This window comes from Geotrypetes seraphini, chromosome 7 (genome assembly GCF_902459505.1).
Source record: "Geotrypetes seraphini chromosome 7, aGeoSer1.1, whole genome shotgun sequence".
In the NCBI taxonomy this organism is placed as follows: Eukaryota; Metazoa; Chordata; class Amphibia; order Gymnophiona; family Dermophiidae; genus Geotrypetes; species Geotrypetes seraphini.
Window position 1 is genome coordinate 47666036 of NC_047090.1, and position 26845 is coordinate 47692880.

General features: G+C 42.0%; 1 protein-coding gene across 22 annotated transcripts in view; it reads left to right on the forward strand.

Annotated features, from left to right (window-relative positions):
- The window catches only part of CACNA1C (calcium voltage-gated channel subunit alpha1 C), a 1333094-nt gene that overhangs the window by 1219687 nt on the left and 86562 nt on the right, over nt 1-26845 (forward strand). For all 22 annotated transcript variants that reach the window (XM_033951116.1, XM_033951118.1, XM_033951120.1 and 19 more), the window contains 2 exons: nt 6135-6263; nt 25425-25490. In XM_033951116.1, coding sequence (XP_033807007.1) covers nt 6135-6263; nt 25425-25490 — 195 coding nt within the window. The remainder of the gene's footprint in view (nt 1-6134; nt 6264-25424; nt 25491-26845) is intronic.

Below are 26845 nucleotides of genomic sequence, written 5' to 3' on the forward strand. Positions count from 1 at the left end.
TCCTACTTAGCAGTGCTGGCCCTGGCACTGAATATTGCCAGCACCTGAATAACTCCCAGGTTCTTCCTGACTCTACCCATATAAAGCCCTGCTTCTGCCCAGATGTCACATGGCTGATTAGTGCTAATATTCAATGCTACTGCCCAGTTAAGTTTCGCTGAATATTGGCAGCCATCCCATTGAGCAAGCAGAATCACTTTGAATATTGACCCTATTATATTTAGAACTTTGTGTAAGGTGTAAACATATGAAGAAAACAAATGCCTAGCCCTCCATGCATGCGGTAGTGTAAAATCATCCTCTTGACATGTGGCTCCTGTTCTGCTGGTTTAACTTGCCTCTGGAACTGAGATCTGGCCATTACAGGCAAAAAACAAAGAGACAGAAACTGGCTTTTATTATCAGACTATGATGCAAGTAGAGCCTGTTCTTAAATGCCAAGGTTAAACTAGTGCTTGTCAAAACAATTCCAGGAGTTTAAAAAAAAAAAAAAACCCTCTTCATTGAAAATACTATTTTTTACTCATTAACAAAAAAACTTTTAAATAAAATTTTACTCAGCTTTTGTTTAAAAACTTGGAAAAACTTTCTTCAGAGGTATCCACCAACTCTTGCATTGCCCATAACATGAAGCCAGATTTGCATCAGGGATTTAAGGACCGCTACATGGAGAGAGTACATTTAAACATAATTACCGTAGTGAAAACTTCTTTCCAATAAAGCAAAAATGCTTAAGGACGGGTATTCGCTGTTCAACAGGTTTAGCACAAACAGCCAATACCTGGAAAAAATGCCCAGACAAAATGGTGGCTATTATTATAAGATGCTGTAACTCATACCAGCCAATAAGCATCTAACTTACAAATCAACTTCTTTCTTAACAGCCAATCCTGAAACGCTATAATGATCAATATTCAAAAATAAAACTTAAATATATTTTTAGAAAAAAAAATGTTGCTCGTCTTTCCTCACATTTAACCCATTGGGACAGATAAGGATAAATGCTTAGAGTACCTGAATATAAACTGCTTTGGACAGCAGCGTTATATAAGAAATGTAAATAAATAATTATATGTGAAATGGTGAGATCTAGAGCAGTGGTTCCCAACCCTGTCATGGAGGACCACCAGGCCAATCGGGTTTTCAGGATCGCCCTAATGAATATGCATGGAGCAGATTTACAAGCCTGTCACTACCATTATATGCAAATCTCTCTCATGCATATTCATTAGGGCTAGCCTGAAAACCCGATTGGCCTGGTGGTCCTCCAGGACAGGGTTGGGAACCACTGATCTAGAGTTTAGACCAATGAATGTTAGAAATTGATTTCACTTGCTCAACCGTACTGAAACATTTGCATTACTGCAGTCCAGAAATAAATAGAATCTCTCTAATTCTATAAACTTGGGTACATAATTTTGCGCTGGCACTCCTCACGCATGCTCAGTTCGTGTGCACAAACTGAGCATGTGCAAGGTGTGCCAGCACCGACTGCTGGAAAGCACACTACCAACTTCCTCATTCCAGGGGAAGTTTAAGCTGTGGAGCTCTTCGGCTGGCGAGGTCTGGGCATTCCCACCAACCATTCAGGGTACTGAAGTTTGGGGAGGTGGGTCTGACTTTAAAGTGTGTGTTGTGTGTGTGTGTGGGGGGTCCAGGCTATGCCACTGTTAGGAATAATGAAGCCATGGTAAATTGCAGGTGTTAATGCATACTGCACCTTAGTAAATAGACCCCCCTATCAGTGAATTCAATGAGATTCTAATGCAAGATTAATCCCTGGTGTTACAGCTGCATTAATGGAAAGCAGCACTGCCCCACGCTCTTATGAAATTGTGCATTGAGTGCCGATAAAATATAATAAAGTCCAAGACAATGTCTCAGAAAGCAAAGAAATAAGGGGTGATACAGACTTGATTAAAAAGAGTTTTCAAATATACCTTGTTATGTTCAAAGGAAATTCTCCTCAGCTCAATGCAAATGTTATAAAGAACACTAGCAATAAGAAACCGACATCGTATCCACTTATCCTGGCTTACAAGTGGGTTCATTTCTGTCACAGTTTGTGCAAAATTAACCTATCCGAAATAACACTACAGCCAATATGATGAAAGGCTGGTCTTAAAATTGAAAACAAGATTCACTGAGACATTTAAGACAGAAAAAGTAAGCACTTGGAATCACTTTTTATTTTTTTTAATGAAAAAGCCATGCAAAACACAATCCAGAGAAATTGGGGGGACACTGGGTCTGAAATACAGCAAGAGACTCAACCACTCTGTTCTCTCTCGGTTTTTTGTGTCATTTCTTACACGTGGGCATGGTAAGTGGGCAGAAAGACAAATGTGTCTGTTGGTCATGAGAGGGAGGAAAGGGGGTTCGCTGCACAGTTCTCAGTTCCCAAATCACAGCTCTGTATTTTCAGGCTTAAAAGTTATGGTTGAGTTGTCAGTCCATTTTCACTTCTATACCAATTTCCCTAAGTAAAGTTGTAGTTAGGACAGAGAAGTCCCACAATGTTTCCTGTGGAAGCAGCATAGTGTTAGTGAAAGTTGTAGCTAAAGAGAGAAAGAGAAAAATTAATACCTAGTTTAAAAATACCTAACAATGTTAGTACCCTACCAGATCTAGTCTTGCTCTGTTCTAATGAGCACTTTCAGATTTGATGGTTTTTGTTTCCTATTTAATCTGCAAGTGTACTAAGCAGATACTTTTTGGAACGTTAACCCAGTTCAGTTTATGAATGGCGAAGAACATCAAAGCTTGAAAGGACTCAGGGGACAGCAGGGAGGCTGTGAGAAATACTGAGGCCAGCATAGAGACTTAAAAAATACTGAGGCCAGTACAATAGCAAGGAATAGAGCAGAGACTGTGGGAATTAGTGAAAGTTGGTCCAGGGATCATGGGAAACAGAGGGAGAGTCAAAAGCAGTAAGAAACAGAGTGGATGCTTGGATCTAAAATTACTCTCCTGTCATTTTAGGAACAATGACAAAAAATATTTCTGTCTTGTGGCACCACCTCTGTTTATGGTGCCCTTCTGGAGTCACTCCTGCCTCAAGACAAGTTTTTGAAAATTGCTTGATTAAACTATTCAAGGTCAAATGATTCCTACAAGTATTTCACAGTACGCAATGTTTACTAATGTTTCAAACTTAATTCAAAACATAATACAGTGATACCTTGGAATCCGAACTTAATCCATTCTAGAACCCCATTCGAGTTCCAAATCATTCAGGTTCCAAGACAATTTTTCTGATTTAAAATAATAGAAATTGGATTAATCCATTCCTGGATCCCACAAACTCAAATTTGAACAGAAAATACACTGGATTTTAAGGTAAAATATTAACAAATCATAATAATATAGTACAGTATTTTCCTCACTACAGTACACAGAGGCAAAAATCACACGAGATGCTTTCACTACAGCTTCTGACAATGAACTGAATGATGTATGGGTGGCCCGAGCGCTGGGGAAACATACGCACAAACACGAGCAACGTGCAGGGTGTTCAGATTCCAAAGCAGCGTTCGGATTCTGGGGCAAAATTTGCTCAAATTCTTCATTCGGATTCCAAGTTGTTCGAGTACTGGGACGTTCAGATTCCAAGGTATCACTGTAAATTCAAAATATAAAGAAGGGAAAAACCATGTGCACAAATAGCCATTGTCATTTAAAAATTGTAAGCAGATCATATCTTCATCACTGTGCATGGGTTAAATGCCATATACAGCACCCAAAAATATTGGTGCCGAAAAAAGTCCTATAAGCCATGTTTAAAGTTAGAAATGGTTTATAAAATAGCACTTATATCCAAGAACCACAACTAAATTTAGGGCTCCTTTTATCAAGCCGCTCTAGCGGGGTTAGCGTGTCACTTTTAATCACGCGCTAACCCCCGCTCTGGCCAAAAAACTGCCGCCTGCTCAAGGCAGGCGTTAGCGGCTAGCGCGGCCGGCGGTTTAACGTGCGCTATTACATGCGTTAAACCACTAGCGTGGCTTGATAAAAGGAGCCCTTAGGCGCAGCCATTTGCTCCAAGGAAAACGTGAAGCAAATGCCTGCGCCAAAATTTAGGTGTGGATGCCCGTATAAGGGCGTGCATAACTGAAAGTAACATAAGAACATAAGAAATGCCATCTCTGGATCAGACCTTCGGTCCATCAAGTCCGGCGATCCGCACACGCGGAGGCCCTGCCAGGTGTACACCTGGCGTAATTTATAGTCCACCATATCTTTATATGCATCTAGTTTGCTCTTGAAGCCTAGGACGGTCGATTCCGCAATAATCTCATCTGGGAGGGCATTCCAGGTGTCAACCACTCTCTGAGTGAAGCAGAACTTCCTGACATTAGTCCTGAACCTGTCCCCCCTTAGCTTCATTACATGTCCTCTAGTCCGTGTCAAATTGGACAATGTAAATAATCTTCTCTGCTCTATTTTGTCGATTCCTTTCAGTATTTTGAAGGTCTCGATCATATCCCCACGCAGTCTCCTTTTCTCACTCCCGATCCTGCCCATTTTTGTGCCCCTTCTTGATTTGCATATAAAATTTAGACACAGATATGCACCCAAATTTACGCACATAGCTGGTAATTTATTTTAATTAGCAGCAATAATTGCTTGTTAAGAAGCCAATTATTGGTCAATTAAACTGCATGTGCAATTTGGGTCTAGCACTTATAGAATTTATGGGCAAATGTGCTGCTTTTCTTAATTGCCCCCCCCCCCCCAATATAGAAAGAAATATTCAATGAAGCCAGAAACTTCAATCTAATCAGTTGACTCCACTGAAGTATCAAATAGTCTTGTACCCAAAAATAATTGAATTATCTGTTCTGCTGAAAAACCTGATTTCTTATTCCAATCCACCATTGCCAAGGGTATCCTCAAAAGTCTATAATCACACCAATTAAAAAGGGAAAGACCTAAAACTAGTCAAAAACATATGAGAAAGACTAGTCAAATATTTCACAATATGCAAGTTTTGTTACTATATCAATCATACTTAATTCCAAAGAAGAATATCAGTCCAAAAAAAACCCTTACAATATGCCTTATCTCTCTCCTCTTCAATTTCCCCCCTAAATTCCAATTATATACAATGTAAAGTAATATTAGGGTATTCTGTGAAGGCATTACTTCTCTAACCACCACAGACCTGTGAGGACAGGTTCACTTACGGTATTTGATACATGAAACCAGAAGGAGTTACTGGTCATACATCACCTTTACTTCTAATAGATTTTCAGTGTAACATAACCTTAGAGCTCCTTTTATCAAGGCGGGGGTTGGTGCGTTGGACATTTAATCACGCGCTAACCCCCGCGGCAGCCTAAAATCCTAACGCCTCATCAATGGAGGCGTTAAGTACTAGCGCATCAGGCGGTTGAACACGCGGTATTCCGTGCGTTAACCGCCTACCGCACCTTGATAAAAGGAGCCCTTAGTATCAGCTCTAAGACTAAACCTCCAACTTCCCTCATTGGCTTGATCATGAGGGTTTCATCTTAGCAGTAAATTTAAGAAACAGGTTATTCTCCACATACCATGGCTTAGGAGTGAGGTTCATTACTGTCATGGTAGGTGCAACACCAACTCATTTAGAGACACTGCCTCCTAAAAAAATCCAGAATCCCATTACTACCAAGAAAGTGCCACTCTGTTTTTGTCAAAATATTAAAGAGAGGAAGGGATTTTATGTTTTGGATTAAAGGGATAATGCAGAGTCTCATCTAAAGAATGATTAGATACAGACAGCAATTCATTAATTTAGTTATTTTGTGAAAGAAGTTGCGCATACAGTATATTTCCTTGTTAATTAGAAATGGGAAGCCAGCTTCAGTGATTCAAATGTTGGTCAGTAGGAAGTTAATGAGTAATCCTTTTTGCATAGAAATAGATTTGCACTGCTCTTTAGGAAAATGTAAATGCAACCTGCTAGGATTCACTGGGAAAATCAAAACTTTGCAAAAGAAGACAACCCTTCCCTGAAAACTAGCAAAACCTTTGAATATGCTTAACAAAAGGAACAGTGCAGCAAGCCCCTGATAGTAAACTGGGTTTATCAATTGGTTCTTCATTCCTGAGTTACTGATTAACTGTTCCTTCCCTGTGGCAATGGATTCCAGAATCCAGAAGAAAATTCTCGCATCTCCATCACTTTCTTCCGACTCTTCCGCGTGATGCGTTTAGTGAAGCTCCTAAGCCGTGGGGAAGGAATCCGAACACTTCTGTGGACCTTCATCAAGTCCTTTCAGGTATTTTTTTTCATACCCTTCTCTTCCCTTTGAAATATAAAGCTTTTTTCTTTGTATCCATTTAATGAGGTAAAATTATAAAGCAGGTTTGCAAGTCCAAGAATGCTTTGAGAGAAAAGCTTCAAAATACAGGACTGGATCGCATGCTGAGTCTCAACTGCACAGGTGATCACAGGTATGCCAGATAATATTGTTAACTGAGAAGAAGCGAGTCTAGAAGAGATAAGGTTGGAGAATGCAGAACCCAAATCCATCTCATATCAGAAAATAACAGAGGCCTACAGCTTGTTTGACAAATGAAAATCCCATGTATTAGATCGAGATCAGCACTGCAGTATCGAAACAACTCATACCATACCAAGATCCCATAACTCAAGTTCCTCTAGCCTAGTTATATCCCATTTGCAGACTGCCCCTGTCATTCTATAACTTGGCACCTACTAGTATGCACCGAGGGCTAGATTCTATATAGAACACCTAAAAAATCAGTACCAATCATAATGGCGCTTAGTGCAATTCTATACATGGCATGTGCCATGTATAGAATCATGCTTAGTGGCCATACTTGTCACTAACATGTAGGCGCACCCATTTAGACCAAGGAAAGCCAGGCCTAAATACCTGTGCCCTAGGTTATATGCAGATTAGGCACATTCTTTATCAATGTGCATAAGTTTTAGGAATGTCCAACATGATCCACCCATTCTCCTCCCCTAATCACACCTCCTTTAGTCGCACCTCCTTTTGAGATTAGCAAACTTGAACTGATAAGAACATAAGAACTGCCATCTCCGGATCAGACCTTCGGTCCATCAAGTCCGACGATCCGCACACGCGGAGGCCCATCCAGGTGTACACCTGGCATAATTTTAGTCACCCATATCCCTCTATGCCTCTCGTAAGGAGATGTGCATCTAGTTTGCTTTTAAATCCTAGAACGGTGGGTTCCCGCAATAAGCTCTTCTGGAAGAACATTCCAGGTGTCCACCACTCGTTGCGTGAAGCAGAACTTCCTGATATTTGTCCTGAACTTGTTCCCCCCTTAGCTTCAGTCACATGTCCTCTTGTCCGTGTCACAATCTCAGCTCTGGAATGTTGCTACTCTTTGGGGTTCCAGAATCTTGCTATTCTTTGAGATTCTGCCTGGAATCTTGATATTGTTTGGGGTTCTAGAATCTTTTGTTACTCTAAGATTCTGGAATGTTGTTACTCCATTGTAACATCACTGATGAGGTTGGCTCTGAGGCACTGTGGAATGAGGCATTATAAGAACATAAGAACTGCCATCTCCAGATCAGACCTTCGGTCCATCAAGTCTGGTGATCTGCACACATGGAGGCCCAGCCAGATGTACAACTGGCATAATTTTAGTCACCCATATCCCTCTATGCCTCTCGTAAGGAGATGTGCATCTAGCTTGCTTTTAAATCCTAGAACGGTGGGTTCCGCAATAACCTCCTCTGGGAAAGCAGGGCCGCCATCAGAAATTTCTGGGCCCCTTACTGAGCAATCCTATTGGGCCCCCCACTCACCCCTTCCCCCCCGACCCCCCTTCTTCCATGGGCCGAATACACACATACTTTTCTCTGTCGCCGCACTCTTTGACCAAAAGATTTGAAAGCCTGCAACCACGTCAAGGTAGACTCTTTCAGCAGGGCCCTAACCTAACCTAAACTAAACTAATCTATACCTATCTATTCTAAACTAACATATGTCTAATACTGAACTAATAACAAACTAACAAACATCTGCATAAAAAATAACTAATAAATAATAGTGCTAGTAACTATAATTCACTTTTGAATGTAAAATCTCAGTTAAGGATTTCTTTTGACCTTTGTAGGCCAGAAGTAGATCACAATTGCACAATATTTTTTTGTAACAAGTATTAAATGTGTTTTTATAAATACTGTAAGCTTAATAAATATATCAGAAAAAACTACACATCTGAGCGCATATCTGAACATACACATCTGTATGATCCCATCCTCCTCTGCTTGCCTATAGCTGCATCATGCATGTTAAAAATGTACGATATGTTGATATGTGCACCTTCCTTCCTTCCCATCCATCCTCCTCAGCCTGTCCTTACACATCCACAGCTGCATGTTAATGATGATGTATATGTTATGATGATAAATAAGTGCATATGAGCACATCATTAACATGCAGCTATGGATGAATATAAAAAAGAAACAATAATCTGTACAATTGTCAATTTATAAATCAGCGTCTTCTCCCCATTCTCTCTTCCCCATTTCCCTTCAGCATCCTCAGCCCACTCTCTCTCCACTTTCCTTCAGCACACGCACATAAAAACAAGCAAGTAATTTATATCATTTTCATTCTATTCATTCATAGAAATTAAAGTCTAAATAATGCCAGTCACATAACAAAACATGATTTTACAAAAATAATTCCCTGCACAGTCAAGCCTTCAAGGATTACTAGATGTCTTTCAGCAGTTCCCCTCCCTCCCTCCCCCTTACCTTTGTGGCCAAGTCAAAATGATCTACCAAAAATAAAATTTTAAAAACACAAAGCACGCTGTACGCAGAGAAAATGTTAATTATCATTTATATTCCGCGGGTTTTCAAAGAGGTCAAGGCAGATGACTTTATGCAATGTCACCTCAGTAACAACTATACAAAAATAGACAAATATTCCCCCTCCTTTTTACTAAAACGCGATAGCGCAGGGAGCTGCGCTGAATGCCCCACGCTGCTCTCAACGCTCATAGGCTCCCTGCGCTATAAAACGCTATTGTGGTTTAGTAAAAGGGGAATCATCAAAAACTAAGCCTCAATTAGAGTTACTACATTCGTTTATGACCTCAGCAGTACAAACTGTGAGAAAGACTTCATTCACAGTATAACTTGCACTAAAGTCAGAATTGACGCGAGTGGCGAGAGTTGGCCGGCCCCACAGGGAAAAGCAGGGAGAACTTGGCTCCGGCTGTTCCCGAGGGCGGCGGTGGCACTCAAGTGGCTAAAGAGCCGCAGTTTTCCGGCCTAGGGAGAACACTGGAGGGTGGCCAGCTGTGCACTCCCTTGGGACGTAAACCCGGGCGGGGTGGGGCGGACCGCCCCCCCCCCCCACCCTGGTATGCCACTTTCTGTACCTCACTCCCTCCCTATGACCAAAAATTATCTTTTCTTCTATTCCCCGTGTACACAACCATCTCTTTCCCTCCCTTCCTCTCTCCCAAGTCCATGCCTTCTGTGTCCAAAAACTCATTCCCTCCCCCACCTCAGCATCTCTTTCCCTCCCTTCCTCTCTCCCAAGTCCATGCTTTCTGTGTCCAAAAACCCATTCCCCCCCCCACCTCAGCATCTCTTTCCCTCCCTTCCTCTCTCCCAAGTCCATGCCTTCTGTGTCCAAAAACCCATTCTCTCTCCCACCTCAGCATCTCTTTCCCTCCCTTCCTCTCTCCCAAGTCCATGCCTTCTGTGTCCAAAAACTCATTCCCTCCCCCACCTCAGCATCTCTTTCCCTCCCTTCCTCTCTCCCAAGTCCATGCTTTCTGTGTCCAAAAACCCATTCCCTCCCCCACCTCAGCATCTCTTTCCCTCCCTTCCTCTCTCCCAAGTCCATGCCTTCTGTGTCCAAAAACCCATTCTCTCTCCCACCTCAGCATCTCTTTCCCTCCCTTCCTCTCTCCCAAGTTCATGCCTTGTGTCCAAAACGCACTCCCTCCTCCCTTTTGTGTTCCGCGTTTGCCTCCCAGCCCATCTTTGCAACTTTCTCAGCAAAACGAAGCTCAAGCCGCAAGGCTTGTCTTCTGTTTCCTGCCTGCCCTGCCGCGCACAAATAGCCGACTAGAAGTATTCTCCGACGTCAGCGCTGACGTCGGAGGGCAGGCTTTGCTTAAGCCCTCCCTCCGACGTCAGCGCTGACATCGGGGAACACTTGCGATCGGCTATATGTGAGCGGCAGGGCAGGCAGGAACAGAAGACGAGCCTCGCGGCTCGAGATGTATTGAACTCCACGGGTCCCCCGTCCAGCTCTCTCCTGTCCACGTGGGGTGAACCGCCCCTCCCCCTAGACTGTGGCCTAGGACCCTGGGGGAGCCCGGGCCCCCTGTTAGCTCCGGGCCCCTGAATGCAGGACTGGTGGTACTGCCCTGATGGCGGCCCTGTGGGAAAGCATTCCAGGTGTCCACCACTCATTGGGTGAAGCAGAACTTCCTGAAATTTGTCCTGGACTTGTCCCCCCTTAGCTTCAGTCCATGTCCTCTTGTCCGTGTCACATTGCAAATAATTTTTTTTCCTGCACATCATTTTATAGAATGCACCAACTAAGTTGTGCAAGTAACTTCTAATTAGTGCCAATAAAGCTCAGTTATGAGGTTAATTGCCAATTATTAGTGGCGATTATTCTTATTAAACAAGTGCGTGCAAACTGGCTATGTACACCAATTTGTGCACCCAACTTATAGCACTATATACTGAAGTTGGTCCCAAGTGCATGCATGTTTATAGCACACTACCACTTATGCATGTCAGAAGTGCCAACCATTGGTATTTATGGCCTCCTGATCCTAATGGACTCTCCAGTCACCATGGGTCACTGTGGTACACTAGTCCTGCTGGGCTCTCCAGTCACCATGGGTCAGTGTTACAAGACCTTTGGCCATGTTCTGACCATAGTGGTAAGGGTTACTCATAGGAATTCCTGTTACTAAGTACTCCCTTACCAGTCTTTTAGGTCTGGTGGTCATGTAGGAAAGACCCTAAGAAGCCTTCTTTCTCTTTTGGAACTGGTCCCAAGAAGAAAACCTTTCCTTCTTAGGCTGTATTCTGGCAGAGAAGGGTTCCTCCTCCCCTACTAGTCTGATTTCCTCTTGACTTTGAGTAACATATAAATGATATGCAAATGAGGGCTTCATTTGGCCTTCTGGGTATGGCCTAAACCCAGCTGGTTTTAGCATATTGCTTCCCCTGGCGGTTCCCTATTTGGATGGGTCTCTAAGATGGGATATACCCCATCACATACCTCCTCAGCTCAAGCATTTAGTTGAGCTCTGGGATATACCAGGGCTCCTTCCCAGGACAGATAGTCCATGTTGTCTTGTGCTTTCCCAGAATGATGTCCTACCTTGAAGTGGTAGGTCTGAAATGTTAGGTACCAATGCATAAGGCAGGAATTCAAATTCTTCATAGAAACATAGAAGATGACGGCAGATAAGGGCCATAGCCCATCAGGTCTGCCCACTCCACTGACCCACCCCCAAGTCTACTATCTTAGGGATCCCACTCCTGGTGACAGGTTCCTTGGCTTAACCCTCTAAGGGATCCCACATGGGCATCCCATTTGCTCTTAAATTCTTGCACGCTGTTTGCCTCGATCACCTGCACTGGGAGCTCGTTCCAAGGATCAACCACTCTCTCGGTGAAGAAATATTTCCTGGTGTCGCCATGAAATTTCCCGCCCCTGAGTTTAAGCAGATGCCCTCTTGTGGCTGAGGGTCCTTTGAGAAAGAGAATCTCTTCTTCCATCTCAATACGGCCGGTAATATACTTAAACGTCTCGATCATGTCTCCTCTCTCCCTACGTTCCTCGAGTGAGTACAGCCGCAAATTTTTCAGCCTTTCCTCATACGATAGATCCTTGAGTCCCGAGACCATCCTGGTGGCCATCCGTTGCACCAACTCTATTCTCAGCACATCTTTTCAGTAGTGTTGCCTCCAGAATTGCACACAGTATTCCAAATGAGGTCTCACGATGGTTCTGTATAATGGCATTATGACTTCAGGCTTCCAGCTGACGAAACTCCTGCGGATGCAACCTAATAACTGTCTTGCCTTAGATGAAGCCTTCTCCACATGATCAGCAGTTTTCATGTCTGCGCTGATGATCACTCCCAAGTCTCGTTCTGTTGAAGTTCTAGCTAAGGTCTCACAATTCAAGGTGTAAGTTCTGCACGGATTTCTGCTGCCGAGGTGCATGATCTTGCATTTCTTAGCGTTGAAGCCCAGCTGCCAGGTCGAGGACCAAAGCTCCAACAAATGTAGGTCCTGTGTCATACTATCGGGTGAATTGCCATCTCTCACTATATTGCATAGTTTGGCGTCAGCGAATAACGTTATCTTACCTTGAAGCCCCTGAGTTAGGTCCCCTATGAATATGTTGAAAAGGAGCAGGCCCAAGACTGAGTCCTGCGGTACTCCACTGGTCACCTCCGATGTTTTAGAGAGGGTACCATTAACTACCACCCTCTGAAGTCTACCACTCAGCCAGTCATTGACCCATGTAGTTAGTGTTTCTCCCAGCCCCATTGATTTCATCTTGCTCAAGTTTCAAGTTTTATTAATTTTGATGTACCAACCATCAAGTTAATATCTGGCTGGTTAACAATATGTTTAAAAGAAAGAGAAATTATACAAAACTAAAAAAAAAAGAGGCATTGTGTATATACATATAACATCACAAGACGAACTAGATGGTGAGGATAAAAAGGGAAGGGAGGGTGAAGTTACATATTTGAGAAGAAATTGGAGATAGTAGGGTAAGGATAAAACATAATGGAGGGGGGCGCTTTAAAGAAAGCGGTTATTTTTGGTAATTAGAGAAGATGGCTCTAAGTGAATGAGAAGGCATCGCGAAATAAAAATGTTTTTAAATCTGTTTTAAATTTGTCAAGTCGTGATTCGTCGCGGAGTTGCTGTGGCAGGGAATTCCAGAGGGTAGGGGCAGTTACTGCGAAATTTACTTTACGTGTATTGTAGAAGTCTTTGATAGCCTGCGATGTGGGACACTATCGAAAGCTTTGCTGAAGTCTAGGTATACGACGTCCACGGATTCTCCCAAGTCTAGCTGTTTTGTTACCCAGTCAAAGAAGCTGATGAGATTGGATTGGCAGGACCTACCCTTGGTGAATCCATGTTGACTGGGATCCCGTAGATTCTCCTCATCCAAGATTTCGTCTAATTTACGTTTGATTAGTGTTTCCATGAGTTTGCATACTATTGGTGTGAGACTCACCGGTCTGTAGTTTGCAGCCTCTGCCCTGCAACCCTTTATGTGCAGTGGAACGACGTTAGCTGTTTTCCAGTCTATGGGGACTCTCCCCGAACTTAGGGAGAGATTGAAGAATCCTGATAACGGTTCTGCCAGGACATCACACAGCTCACTGAGCACCCTGGGGTGTAGATTGTCCGGTCCCATGGCTTTGTTCACCTTGAGTCTTGCCAGTTCGTAGTAGACGTCGCCAGGTGTAAACTCAAAATTCTGAAACGGGTCTTCCACGCTGGGCCTTGCCTGCAACTGCGGACCGTGCCCCGGTCCCTCGCAGGTGAAGACCGAGCAGAAGTATTCATTCAGTTGTTCTTCTTTATCAGAATCTGATTCTGCGCAGTTCCCATCTGGTTTTCTAAGGCGTACTATCCCGTCTGTGTTCTCTTTCCTATCACTAATATACCTGAAGAAGGATTTGTCCCCTATCTTCATGTTCTTTGCCAGAGTCTCTTCCACTCGAAGTTTGGCCTCCCTGACTGCCGTTTTGACCGCTGCAGACCTCACCCTATGTTCTAGTTTAGTTTCCCTAGTCTCCGTTTGTTAGTAGGAAATAAATGCTTTTTTCTTCTCCTTGACGAGGTGCGAGATTTTGGGGTTTGTTGTTTCTCCGCCGTTTGTGTACTGATTTAATGTAGAGACTTGTCGCTTTATGTATGGTAGATTTCAGGGATGACCTCATAGCTTCCACATCATCGGTCGTAGCTTGGTTCTGCAGTGTCCGGTGGACGAAATCTCCCATGCGTTCGAAGTCAGTGCCTTAGAAGTTGAGTACTTTTGTTTTCGTGTTTGATCTAGGGAAACCTTTCCTGAGGTAGAACCACACCATGTTCCAATCTGCGTCAGGCATGTTGAAGTCCTCTAGCAGAACAGCGTCTCCCCGTAGAGTGATATTCTCTATGTCTTCAATTAATTCGGAGTCTTTATCTTCCAGTTGTCTTGGAGATCTATATACTACACCAAGATACAGGCATTTTTCCCTGCCTCTGGCCAGGTTCACCCAGAGGGATTCCCCGGTGTACTTGACATCTGTGATTCTGGTAGTTTTGATGTCTTCTTTAATGTATAGTGCCACCCCTCCCCCTGACTTTCCCTCTCTGTCCTGACGAAATAAGTTGCATCCCGGTATAGCCATATCCCACCCATGAGAGTCTGTGAATCAAGTTTCGGATATTGCCATCACGTCAAGGTCGGCATTCATTATTTCGGTCTCTAATTCTAGAATCTTATTGCCTAAACTGTGTGCATTAACATACATAGCCCTCCATACCCCGTGATTGCTAAGTCCCTGTGGGAAGTTTCCCACCTGGGGTAGTGTGACTCCTAGAGAATTGTTTGCAATGGGGGCACTTACTTTGGACTTAGAATCGGAGTTTCGACTCACCTCGTCAGGATCGTTCCTTACTGCACTTGTATCTGAGTGGGTACCCTCCCCCGACTTACCTAGTTTAAAGCCCTATGAAGCAGGCGGGCTAGTCGGTGTCCAAAGACGTGCTTACCCCTGCTGGTCAGATGGAGTCCGTCTGGTCCCTAAAGTCCTTGCAACACCTCTCCATGTACTGAAACCGTCATAGGGAAGCTTGACCAAGGTAAACTCCCATCCCAATAGGTAATACTGTAGTACATCCATGGCACATTTGACCCCTAAACACTCCTTCTTGATTGTGGAGTAGCGTTGTTCTGTTTGGGGAAGGTATAGTATGGGATGTTCATTGTTTCCCCTGCCTTGGCTCAGTACTGCTCCTGTTCCAGATGCATCAGTCTGCAGGATAAACCCTTTCTTGAAGTCAACGCTTTTGAGGATGGGTTCCTGACACAGGGCATCTTTTAGTTGGTTAAAGGCTTGTTCCATATCTTTATTCTATCCCAGTTTATTTGGCTGGATATATATATTTTTATTTTTTTTTAAATAAGTCCGTGAGACAATCAGCTTTCTCTGCAAAGTTAGGTATAAATTTGTGGCAGTAACCGATCATCCCTAGGAAATTTCTCAGTTGTTTCTTGGTAGTTGAAGCAGGTATGATTTGGACAGCCTCTGCCTTGGAGGGCACACGCTTTACCCAACCATTTCCTATGTGGAAGCCCAGGTATTGTACTTCTTTCTGTCCAAGTGAGTGGCATTGACAGCTCAAAATCAACTCAGAATTCCATTCCTCCTAGTCTGAGCATCTCTTCTGTCTCTTGTTGAAAGAAACGTGTCTCATCACTTGTTAAACCTCTTGTTTTTTTAGCCTCCAGCAGTCTATAGGGTTTCTTTCTAATTACATGTCCAGGAGTAATTTCAATATGATGTATCCCAATTCAGGACCATCCTGGTATAGGAGAGAAAACATTCTTAAAGTGTTGAATCAAAAACTGCAATTGGTTTTTCTCTCATTTGGTCAGGGTCTCTCCGATCTCCACCAGGGGTTCCTCTTGTATGTTTTTTTTAAATCTCGGGTCCTAAATGCTCCTCATCCTCAGTCCCCAGGGTAATGGTTGTGGTTGTGGTCTATCCAGGTTTTCAAGCAGATTAATCAAGTTTCAAGTTTATTAAAAATTTGATAAAATGCTAATCATAAATTCTAAGCATTTAACAATATAAAATTTAAAATGGGATCCAGTTACTTACGTGGAACAATAGGATGGTGGGGAGAAATACAATTTAAAAGAAAGATAGCACAATTAAGGATAATAACATAGGGAAAGGGAAAGAAATAAATTTTGTATAGTAAATGAATTTTTATATTGAAAGTGAGCTAGAAAAGTTCCATAGACCAATTATCAGTCATATGCGTCTTTAAATAAAAAGCTTTTAAGGCCACCCTTGAATTTATCTAAATTCTGTTCAGACCTTAAATATAATGCTAACGAATTCCATATTGTTGGGGCTGTCATTGCAAAAGAAGAGGCCCTATGGATACTAATAATTTTTAGGGATGGGACATGAAGAAGATGCTGTGAAGCGGATCTTAATGTTCTCGGAGGATCGTGTGGAATTAGATATTTATGAATAAAAGTGGGTTACATTACATTACATTAGAGATTTCTATTCCTTGGTTTTCATGGTTTTGAAGGTGATTAAGGCAATTTTGTAAATGATACGATGATGGATAGGTAGCCAGTGAGCACTTTTTAACAGGGAGTAACGTGATCAAATTTTTTTTTATTTGTAATAATTTTTATTGCCGTATTTTGGATTAATTGTAGACGTCAGATGTCTTTTTGATAGACTCCTTTAAGCAGAGAATTGCAGTAATCAAGTTTGGAAATTATGAGTGAGTGTATTAAAATATTAAGGGACTGAGCATCAAGAATGTTGGCTATGGATTTGATCATTCTGAGTTTCCAGAAACAGTTCTTTACAACTGCACTGATTTGAAAATAGTAATCAATTTGAAAATAGTCGATCAATACTTGGCTGTGTCCTCTTCCTAAATCTATTCTATATGCGACAGGGCCCAACTTTTCCCATACTACAAAAGGTCCCTTCCATCGGACCATCAGTTTGTTACTGGAGGTAGGCATCATTACCAGAACTTTGTCCAAAGGCTTGAAGGTTCTTTCCTTTGTTCTTTTATCATAATATATTACTGCTATTTTATAGGTTACATTACATTACATTAGTGATTTCTATTCCGCCTTTACCTTGCGGTTCAAGGCAGATTACATAAGATTTCTCAGGAGGTTACAAGAATTGTACCTTTACATAAGAATTGTCATAAGAATTGCATAGGAATTACATAAGAATTTATGGGAACTTGATGTGATACCTGTTGGGTAATTAGATACATTTTAGATTTGAAAGTGGTAGAGAGTGTGGTAGGTGAAGATTGGGAAGGAACTGGTCGTGTTAAATAGGTTTTATGTATTTTTTGAAGAGTAGAATTTTAGTTTCTTTTTTGAAGGTTTTGTAGTCTGTGGTTCTCCTGGGCTTTTGTTTGCACCTTTTGTAGTTTCTTTCAAAGTCCTCATGTAGTCTGATACGGGAGTTGAGATGTTCTTGGGCTTGGTCCAGCTTTCTTTGACCACATCTAGAATGTCTCGGGGTTGTCTTCCTAGCCTTAATTCAAATGGTGAGAACCCTAAGAATTCTTAAGGGACTCCATGATAGGTAAATAGATGGTCCATTTGAGCGAACTGCTCTACCAACCTGTTGGTCTGGGGATGGTAAGCGGTGATCTTTAAGTGCTTAATCCCAAACAGCCTAAACACTGTTTCTAAGGTTCTGGAGAGAAAGTTGAGTCCCTTTATCGGTGAATAATTCTTTGGGAAATCCCACTTGCAAAACTATTTCAGCAATTCCTGGGCAATTGTGAGTGCAGTAGTTTTCTTTAATGGAATGGCCCAAGGATATCAGATCACATAGTCAGCCATGACGAACAAGTACAGCCAGAGTTGGTCCTCTGCAAAGGTCCGACCAAATCAATAGCTACTCTCTCCATTGGTCTCTTCATAACAGGTAAGGGGATCAGCGTTGTTGTGGAACCTTCTGGTATTCCGGGCAGGAACGACAGAAATCTCTGATGTCTTTAAAGATGCCTGGCCAAAAAAATTGGTTAATTGATGTGAAGTTTTACTTTGGAATTCTTATGATTCCAGACCTTTGCCACTTTCCTCCATAATTTTAACATTTCTTTGATGTTCTGACACTTTTTAACTCCTAAGGCAGGGCTCAATAAATCTCATGTGCAAGGTTACCATGTTGTCTAGAAATTTTACTGTGATACTTGAGACTTTTGTGCTCCGAATATTTTCATTCTTGCAGTTGGCTGCCATCGTCGCTACTGAAAGAACTCTTCTCTTTTGGTAGGCATCCATGACTCTGCAGTGTGCTCAAACTCCTGCCCTAGGGTCAGACTGTGAGCCTGTGCAGAGGTTTGGGCATCTTGCAGCTGAAACTCATTAAGAGTCACACAGTTCTAGACTGAAGAAAAGAAAGATTCTGGCATTATCATCAATCAGCAACCCCAAAAGTCTGTGATATGCTTCAGATATATCGGGCAAAAGCAAAGATGACTGGGACTGGTTTGCCATGGAAATGGCTGGCTAGCTAGCTAGGGCGACTGAAACAGGCATGCTTTGGGTGTGGCTGCCTGTTTTTGCTGGGGAGAAGAAAGGATGATGGGGGGGTTAAGAGAAAGAGATTGCTGAGGATGGGAGGTCTGAGAAAAAAGAGGGAAATCAGTGGGAATGTGGGGGATTGAGGTGAAGGTCCACAGTTTGCCATCTGCTCCACAGTGCCAAACCATTTGACCATATCACCCTTCATCTGCAACTTGAACAATGACTTCCTCTCTCATCATGCATTCCGTTCAAGATCTTAACACTGGTCTTCAAAAGCTGTCTTTCTGAATTTTGAGTTTTTTGTTATTGTGATTTTAAGGAGATTACAAATACAAGAATATAAGAATAACCATGTATAATACCATAAAGAACAGTGGCACAAAGAAACAGTCTGAAAATTATATGGATGTATTCATCAATAAAGAGTTATGGTATATATAGAGAACATATGGATAATCAATTGAGAATGGAACCAAATACAGTACACAAGCTATAATATTGTAAAAGTATGCTGAACCCAAACCAGATGGAACCGTCAAGGGATATGTGATAACGTTAAGATTGGAGACCACATTTTCGTAATGGTTTGTCATTTATTTGAGTGTAAGGGAGCTTTGCATTCATAGTTATAAGTCATCATAATAGTAGAGCATCAGAAACTAGTATTAAGAAGATGTGCTGATTTCCAGTTTGATAGTATTATCTAGAGAGTTAGAGCAATTAGGATGACTAATAAACACTTTTGTCAAATATCAAGAGGTTCTAATATAGCAGCTAATCTAAAAACAATTATCGCTGGCTTTTACAAAGCTGGAGTAGAGGCAGAAACAGAGAATGCTAGGAAATGTGGAAGAGACCACAGTAAGCCATTTTGATAATCCGCTGCTAAAATACATGCATGCTAAACCGACTGGAACTGGTATAGCAAGCAAGTTAAAGGCACATTTAAGTTTTGAGAATCTTCCTCTCGGTGTCCAGAAGGTTTTGTGATTCTAAAAAAAAAAATGCATGGATTGCATTAAGTTTGTAGACAAAGTATGATGAAGAATACAATTTTAAAACAGTTTGACCATTTAGTCATCAGATCCATTCCAGTCAGTTTCTTCAGACCAAATTCTTTTAGTTCTTTTTTTCAGAGGAAACATGGCATTACAGAAAACTTTATAATATAATGAAGTAGTATGACATGATTGCCTGCCTCGTTTATTTATCCCGTATTCTCTACCTCGCACCCTGCAATCACTTATCTCAGGTCTTATCCAGGGCCGGATTAAAGAATAGACCCAATAGGCACTGGCCTAGGGCCCGAAATGGTCAGGGGGCCCACCGGTGCGGTGCTTTATGGTCTCACCCTTGCTAGATTCGCCGACGGCAGCAGAAGCATCATCATCCTGGGTCCTGGGCCCACCCCACCCGACCTCCAATCTCTCCCTCCCTCCCATCACGAGACTCTAAACAGCACTGCAGCAAAGCAAAGATGACTGGGCTTTCTCCTGCCGGTGATTCCCTCTGGCGCATCACTGACGTGCCAGAAGGAATCACCGGCAGGAGAAAGCCGCGAAGCAGCCTGCTTAGAGTGCTGCAGTGCTGTATAGAGTCTTGCAATGGAAAGGAGGGAGGAAGAGATAGAAGGGAGGAGGAGGGGAGAGTAGCGGTCTGCCCCGGGTGCTCGGCCTGGTGTCATGAACTTCTTTGGCTAGTAACAGCATCTACAATTTGCTGCTGTTGCCGGCTTCAGGCCTTCCTCTCTGCTTGGTCCTGTCTACTTCCTGTTTCCATGAAGGCAGGACCCAACAGAGAAGAAGGCCCGAAGCCGGCAACAGCAGCGAATTGTGAATGCTGCTGCTGCCCAAAGAAGTTCATGATGCCAGGCCTTGGGTGACAGAAGGAAGAAAGAGAGCAGAAGGGGAAAGAATTGCTGCACCCAACTGGAGGGAGAAGGAAGATGAGGGAGGGAATGAAAGGAGATGCCAGGGCTTGGAGGGAAGGGAGGGAGGAAGAGATGCCAGGGCATGGAGGGAAGGAGGAAGGTATGCCAGACCAAGGGGAAAGGAAGGAAGAGATGTTAGAGCATGGAGGGGGAGGGAAAGATGGAAAAAAAGGAAAGGAGAGAGATGCCTGAGAATCAGGGAAGGGAAGATACCAGACTGTGGAGTGTGAAAGAAAGAAAGGAAAAGAGAGAGATGCCATAGCATAGGGGAGGGGGTGGTGACAGAGAGAGAAAAATGGAGAGGTGGCAGAGCTGAAATCAATCATGTACAAAGAAGAGAAGGGGCACAGAATAGACAGTTTATGGAAGGAGCATAGAAAAAGCGAAGATGCCATATGGAATGGGGAGAGGGCGACTGGATGGAAGGGACAGAGAGAGAGGGAAGACAGTTGATGGAAGGGGCTGCTGCTGCATAAAAGACAGAGAGAGGACATATACAGGCTAGAAAGAAGAGAGTGAAGACAAGATGATTAAAGCAGAAACGACAAAAGGTAGAAAAAAATGTTTTTTGTTGCTTTAGAATAAAATAGTATTATAGTTGTATTGATAAAACTTTTATAAGCAGAAAATAAGGTAATCTTTTTATTAGACTAATTTTAATACATTTTTTACTAACTTTTAGAGACCAAAACCCCGTTTCTCAGGTCAGGACGGTATATTATATTGACCTGAAGAAGAAGGCTATGGCCTCTGAAAGTTAATTGAAAAATGGATTAGTCCAATAAAATGGTATATTCTTAATTTCAATTTTTGTTTTATTTCTATTTGTTAATTTATAAAGTGGTGATTGTTTGTCATATTTTTCAAGTTTACATCTGCTATATTTATATTTTGCAGACCATTAGGGGGCTATGTGTCACTGTTTCTGTGGTGTTACACTGTTTGCAGTTTGGCTTCTTGGTGGTTGTTTAACCTTTATCTACATATTTCTGTTTTTAGTATGTGATTACTTATTCCATACTGGGTGAGGGTATATCTGTATTCTGTGTGTATGAATGACATGGTTTTCTGTTAGCGTTAACTAGCCTTGTTTGGCGAAACGCATCGGGCATAGTTCTTGGGAGCACCTTTAATAAACCTGATTTGAATCTCCTTATTTTCTGCCAATTTTCTTTTGTTTCATGTTGGATTCTTTGGTGGACTGCTTGTCTTGTTGTTTCGTTACAAGTTAACATACATGGAGTGTACAGATTTGGTTGTTTATACATACATATGGGTTACAGTTGGTTGACATAGAGTGAGGCAGTTGAGAGGCGTTGTAAACTTGGTTATTAATATAGACTTTTATTTCGGATAGTATTACTGAATTACAATATATTTGAACAATTTTATATACGTATGGAAAGAGTTCAGAGTTAAAAGTCCTGGGTATGTAGGTGGGAAGGAAGGGGGATTTGTTCAGAGATGTTTGGGGGTTGCATAGAAGAAAAACTGTGAACTGGTATGCTAATCTTTGTTTGTTTTGAATTAAAAAAAAGAAATAGAAGTGAATAAGAAAACAGATAAATGGGGGCGGGGGGTGGGCAGAGGGTGGGGCAGGGCCAGGGAGGCCCCAATATACTTGTGTGCCTAGGGGCCCTCGAAGAATTAATCCTTCCCTGGTCTTATCTCAATTCCATCCCCATTTTGATGTTCCTTATGCTTCAGGCATTGCAACTGCACATAAACTTTGGAACTCCCTTCCACCTCAGCTTCATGCAGAGCCCTCCTATACAAAATTCAAATCTACTCTTAAAACACATCTCTATACTCTGGCCTTTCCTAAATCCTGACCTAGTCCTATCCTGCTTTCTAGTCTTTTGTTTAACTTCCCTTCTCTCCCTTGCCTCATTCTATTCCCCATCTCTATTATCCTCTCTTTCTCTTTGTTTTGGTTTTCTCTGTTAACCGCATAGAAGCCAGTTTTGGCCCTTATGGTATATCAAGCTAAAATAATGAAATGGAAAATGAAAGAGAAACTAGGTGAGAATAGAGCGATAGGTGAACCAAACTATTGTATCAGGTGCTACTATGGGTGGGGGAGAGGGCATCAGCAGACTGTTTACATTATGTTTGTGGGAGGGGATTGCTGATTATTCATTTCACAAAGCCTTCCAATGACATACTATCTTAGTAAATGATGGCAGATAAAGACATGAATAGTCCATCCAGTCTACCCTGTATTCACATACATTACAATTTCATGATTAAATTAAAATGTCTTTTTTCTTTGTTATTTCTGGGCCATAGACCTTAGAAGTCTGCCTGGTACTGTCCTTAGGTACCAACTACTGGAGTTGCTGTTGAAGCTCACTCCAACCAATCCAAACCATCTCCTTTGCTGGATTCAGACTGTGAAAGTTTGCTCATTTATATTGTAATTATTGATCCTCTGTGTTCATCCCACGCTTTTTTGAATTCCATCACAGTTTTCCTCTCCACCGCCTTCCTCAAGAGGGCATTCCAGGCATCCACCACCCTCTCCATGAAAAAGAATTTCCTAGCATTACTCTTAAGTCTATCACTCCTCAACCTCAATGTATGTCCGCTAGTTTTACCAATTTCCCTTCTCTGGAAAAGATTTGGTCCTATATTAATACCTTTCAAATATTTAAATGTATGTATCATCTCACCCCTGTCCCTTCTCTCCTCCAGAGTATACATGTTGAGGTCTTCTAGTCTCTTCTTGTACTTCTTTTGACACAAACCTACTATATTCATCGCTTTCCTCTGGACCACTTCAAATCTTTTAATATCCTTGGCCAGGTACGGCCTCCAAAACTGAACACAATACTCCAAGTGGGGCCTCTCCAATGACCAACCCCCTTCTTTCTTCTGCTGGTTACACCTCTCTCTATACAGCCTAGCATTCTGTTCCTGCATTTTATCCTCTTCCTATTATGTGATCCATCAATGTTGCTTTTCTCTAAAATTTCCTCTTTCCTATTGTTGTCTGTAAGTCTATGTATTTATTGTCAATGTATGTCTAACAAAATAGGGGTTTTTTTGTTACCCCAGTTTTTATTACATTTGTAATTCACTTTAAAATTATGTTATAAGCATTTGCATCAAATTTTAATAAACATGAAACATCCTCCTGGCTCCTTGTCACACTGCTTTGTCATCTTCAGATCCTCAGACACTATCACCCCAAGGTCCCTCAACAAAAAAGGCAAACCTTTCCATCTAACCCTTTGGCAATATCACTCACAAACATCTTGAACAGAATAGGCCCCAGCACTGATCCATGAGGCACTCCATTACTCACCTTTCCTTCCTCCAAACAAATTCTATTAACCACTACCCTCTGAGGTCTGTCCGTAAACCAGTTTCTAATCCACTTTGGGACCTAACTTCAGCTGGTCAAGTTTGTTCAAGAGCCTCCAATGAGGAATCATGTCAAAGGCTTTGCTGAAATCTAAGTAAATTATATCTAGCACACTTCCTTGATCTATTTCTATGGTCACCCAGTCAAAGAATTCAAACAGATTCGTCTGACATGATTTACCTCTAGTAAATCCATGTTGTCTCAGATCTTGTAACCCATTTGATTCTAAAAATTTCACTATCCTCTCCCTCAACATCGCTTCCATTATTTTTTCCAATAACTGAAGTGAGGCTTACCTGCCTGTAGTTTCCTGCTCTTTTCCAATCCCATGGAACCACTCCTGTCTCCAGGGATTTATTGAACAAATCTTTAAGTGGAGCTACCAGAACCTCTCTGAGCTCCCTCACTATCCTGCTTTGTCTACCTTCAATTTTTCAAGTTGTTCATAAATACTTCTTCCATGAACTGTGTGGTATTCACTTTTTCTCCTGATCTCTTTCCACATAGCGGTTCATAGCATCTTTCAGTTTCACAATTCCATTTTTCATCTTCCTTTTTTTCATTAATATACCTGAGAAAATGTTTGTCTCCCTTTTTTTATTTCCAGCCATTTGCTCTTCTGCCTGTACTTTTGCCATACGTATCTCTCTCTTGTCTTCTTTCATTTTTATCCATAAGCACATAATGAGAAAATAGTCTTAGTACATCATCACCCCCTACAGAAACTTCAGCAGACCTCAGAGGGTGAACAGCTCCCTCACCCAGCTCTTCATCTTTGATTAATACCACTTCTAGAGCTACCGAATTACCTAGTTTAAAGAGGGAGACTTTAGGCCTGTTCTGGAGTACTAGCTTACATTCAAATGCATTATGGTGTTTGTAGTTCCTGCTGCACTAGGATGATGGTTGTCAAAACTCCAAGGCTACTAGGTTGCTTGGTAACTCTGCAATATTGAAAGGCTGTATCTAAGAAATAAAGATAGGCAATTTTGAATTGCCCACCTAGTTCCTGGGTATACAAGATATGGAAATTAGACACATGTATACACATTATACTGACACACCTACAAACATGGCATGTACTTTGCACTACAGAAAGTTGGTATATCAAATCCCATTACCATTACCTCCTATCTCTAAAAGCTGTTGATCTGGGTTAAAACCATACGCATACAATTGAACATGTCTGTAGTCATTTAGTTTTTTTCCCTCTAAAGAATGCCTCTTTATAAACTAGCTAAAGATATACATGCTATTAGCAATTTTGAAGAGGAAAACTTTCAACCTCACTAGTCTACCTGGGTAAATAGCTTTCAAACTGTCCTTGGAATGCTAACAAATGGTGACATCTAGTGGTAAGCTAGAGAAATTGTATCCTAATGTTGCTTGGACTTTGGAAAATTTGCATGGTTTCATGGTGATCACTCAATGAGGAAAATCAGAAATACAAAGTAGGTCAGCAGATCAACATAGTTTATATTGCTTCAAGACTATAGCACCATATTTCTAGTGTAAGGGATAAGAAAGCAATATTTTTATATTTTAATTTTAAGCCTTTAATTTTTCCATTAAGCCCTGTGAATGTGTTGTAACCTAGAAATAAGTCCCAAATGGAGATGTTCAACATCCTGTGACTTAGTTCTAATTGTCTTTGTAACAGGAATGATCCATGGTTTCCTTTGGTAAATCACTCTCATAAAGATTTGTTAGATTGAAGACACATCATATACCAATTTAACAGGCTGTTTTTAGGAAACTTTTTTTAATCAATGTTTTTGTATATTCTCTATTTTCCCACCTCCAGGCTCTCCCCTATGTGGCTCTTTTGATAGTGATGTTGTTCTTCATCTATGCTGTAATTGGAATGCAGGTAGGACATTGCAAAATACTACAGTGGCTTTGGGTCTAAAGTGTAATATTCCTTATACAAACCTTATCTCACTCTGTACTAAAACTGTCCTGGTTAAAGTTTAAGTGTAAGTAGAGGTTAAAAGGGTAAACCCTCATGTTAATATGCGGGGCATTCATTTGGGGGAATGGATCATCCTGGGTTTGGGGGGGGGTAGCTAAAATAAATCCCAAGTCTAGGAACCCAGAATGGCATTTGGGCACAATTTGTGATTCATTTTTCTGAGATCCAGAATCTTTTGTGATACTTTGGGGGAGGGGGGTACCCCACATGACATACCAAGTACGACGGTCGTGTGGCTAAGTGCTATGGGTTGGGGAAAGACCTGGTAACCTTCCCCATAAAACCTTCCCCATGAAACTCTATGGATCAGAATCAATATGCTTCAAAGATAATGAGTGCCCCGAGCTAGACAGCATCATTCAAGCGATTGGGGAAGAGCAAAGGTGGATCCGTAGTAATCAGGACAAGAATGATGCAAGGGGGGGGGAAACCTGCATGGGGGTCTGATTGCTGATGTAGTCCATGATGAAACGGCTACCTGAGCTACAAAGAACAATATACCACTGGAACATAGAACGTGAGAGGGATGAAAATTGGAAAGCTGACATTATCAAGAGAGAAATGGAAAGAATGAGCATGGACCTAGTGAGAATCAGTGAACTGCACTGGACTGGATCTGGGGACTTCAGCTCAGACAACTACACCATTTATTACTGAGGCAATGAGACAAAAGGGAGTTGCCGTTATGGTCAACAAAAGGATCGCAAGGTGCGTACAGAGCTCCAAGTACATCAGTGATAGGGTCATGTCCATCCACATCAGAGGGAAACCTCTGAATGTGACCATTCAAGTCTATGCACCAACAGCAGATTCTTCAAAGCAGGACATTGGACCTGGGTATAGAAGTCCTCAAAGTGCACTTGATAGAACTCCAAGAAGGCATCATCTATATTATGGGCAACTTCAGTACTAAAATTGGAGAAGGAGAGGATGCAGGAGTGGTCGGCAGGCATGGCCTAGGGGAGAGTAATGAAGCTCAGGAATACCTTGTACAGTTCTGCAAAGAGAACAAGCTTAGCTGAAGCGGCACCTCTACACCTGGACAACCCCAAATGGCAGCTTCACAACCAAATTGACTACCTCATATGCCAGCAAAAATGGAAGGGATAAATTTTCTCTCAAAAACACTACCTGGCATAGACTATGGATCTGATCACCAACTCCTTGTAGCCAAAGTCAGGGTCAGACTATGCAAGATCAAGCATCCAGACATGCAGAGGTTGTTTGATGTCAGTGAGTAACAGGTTCAACCT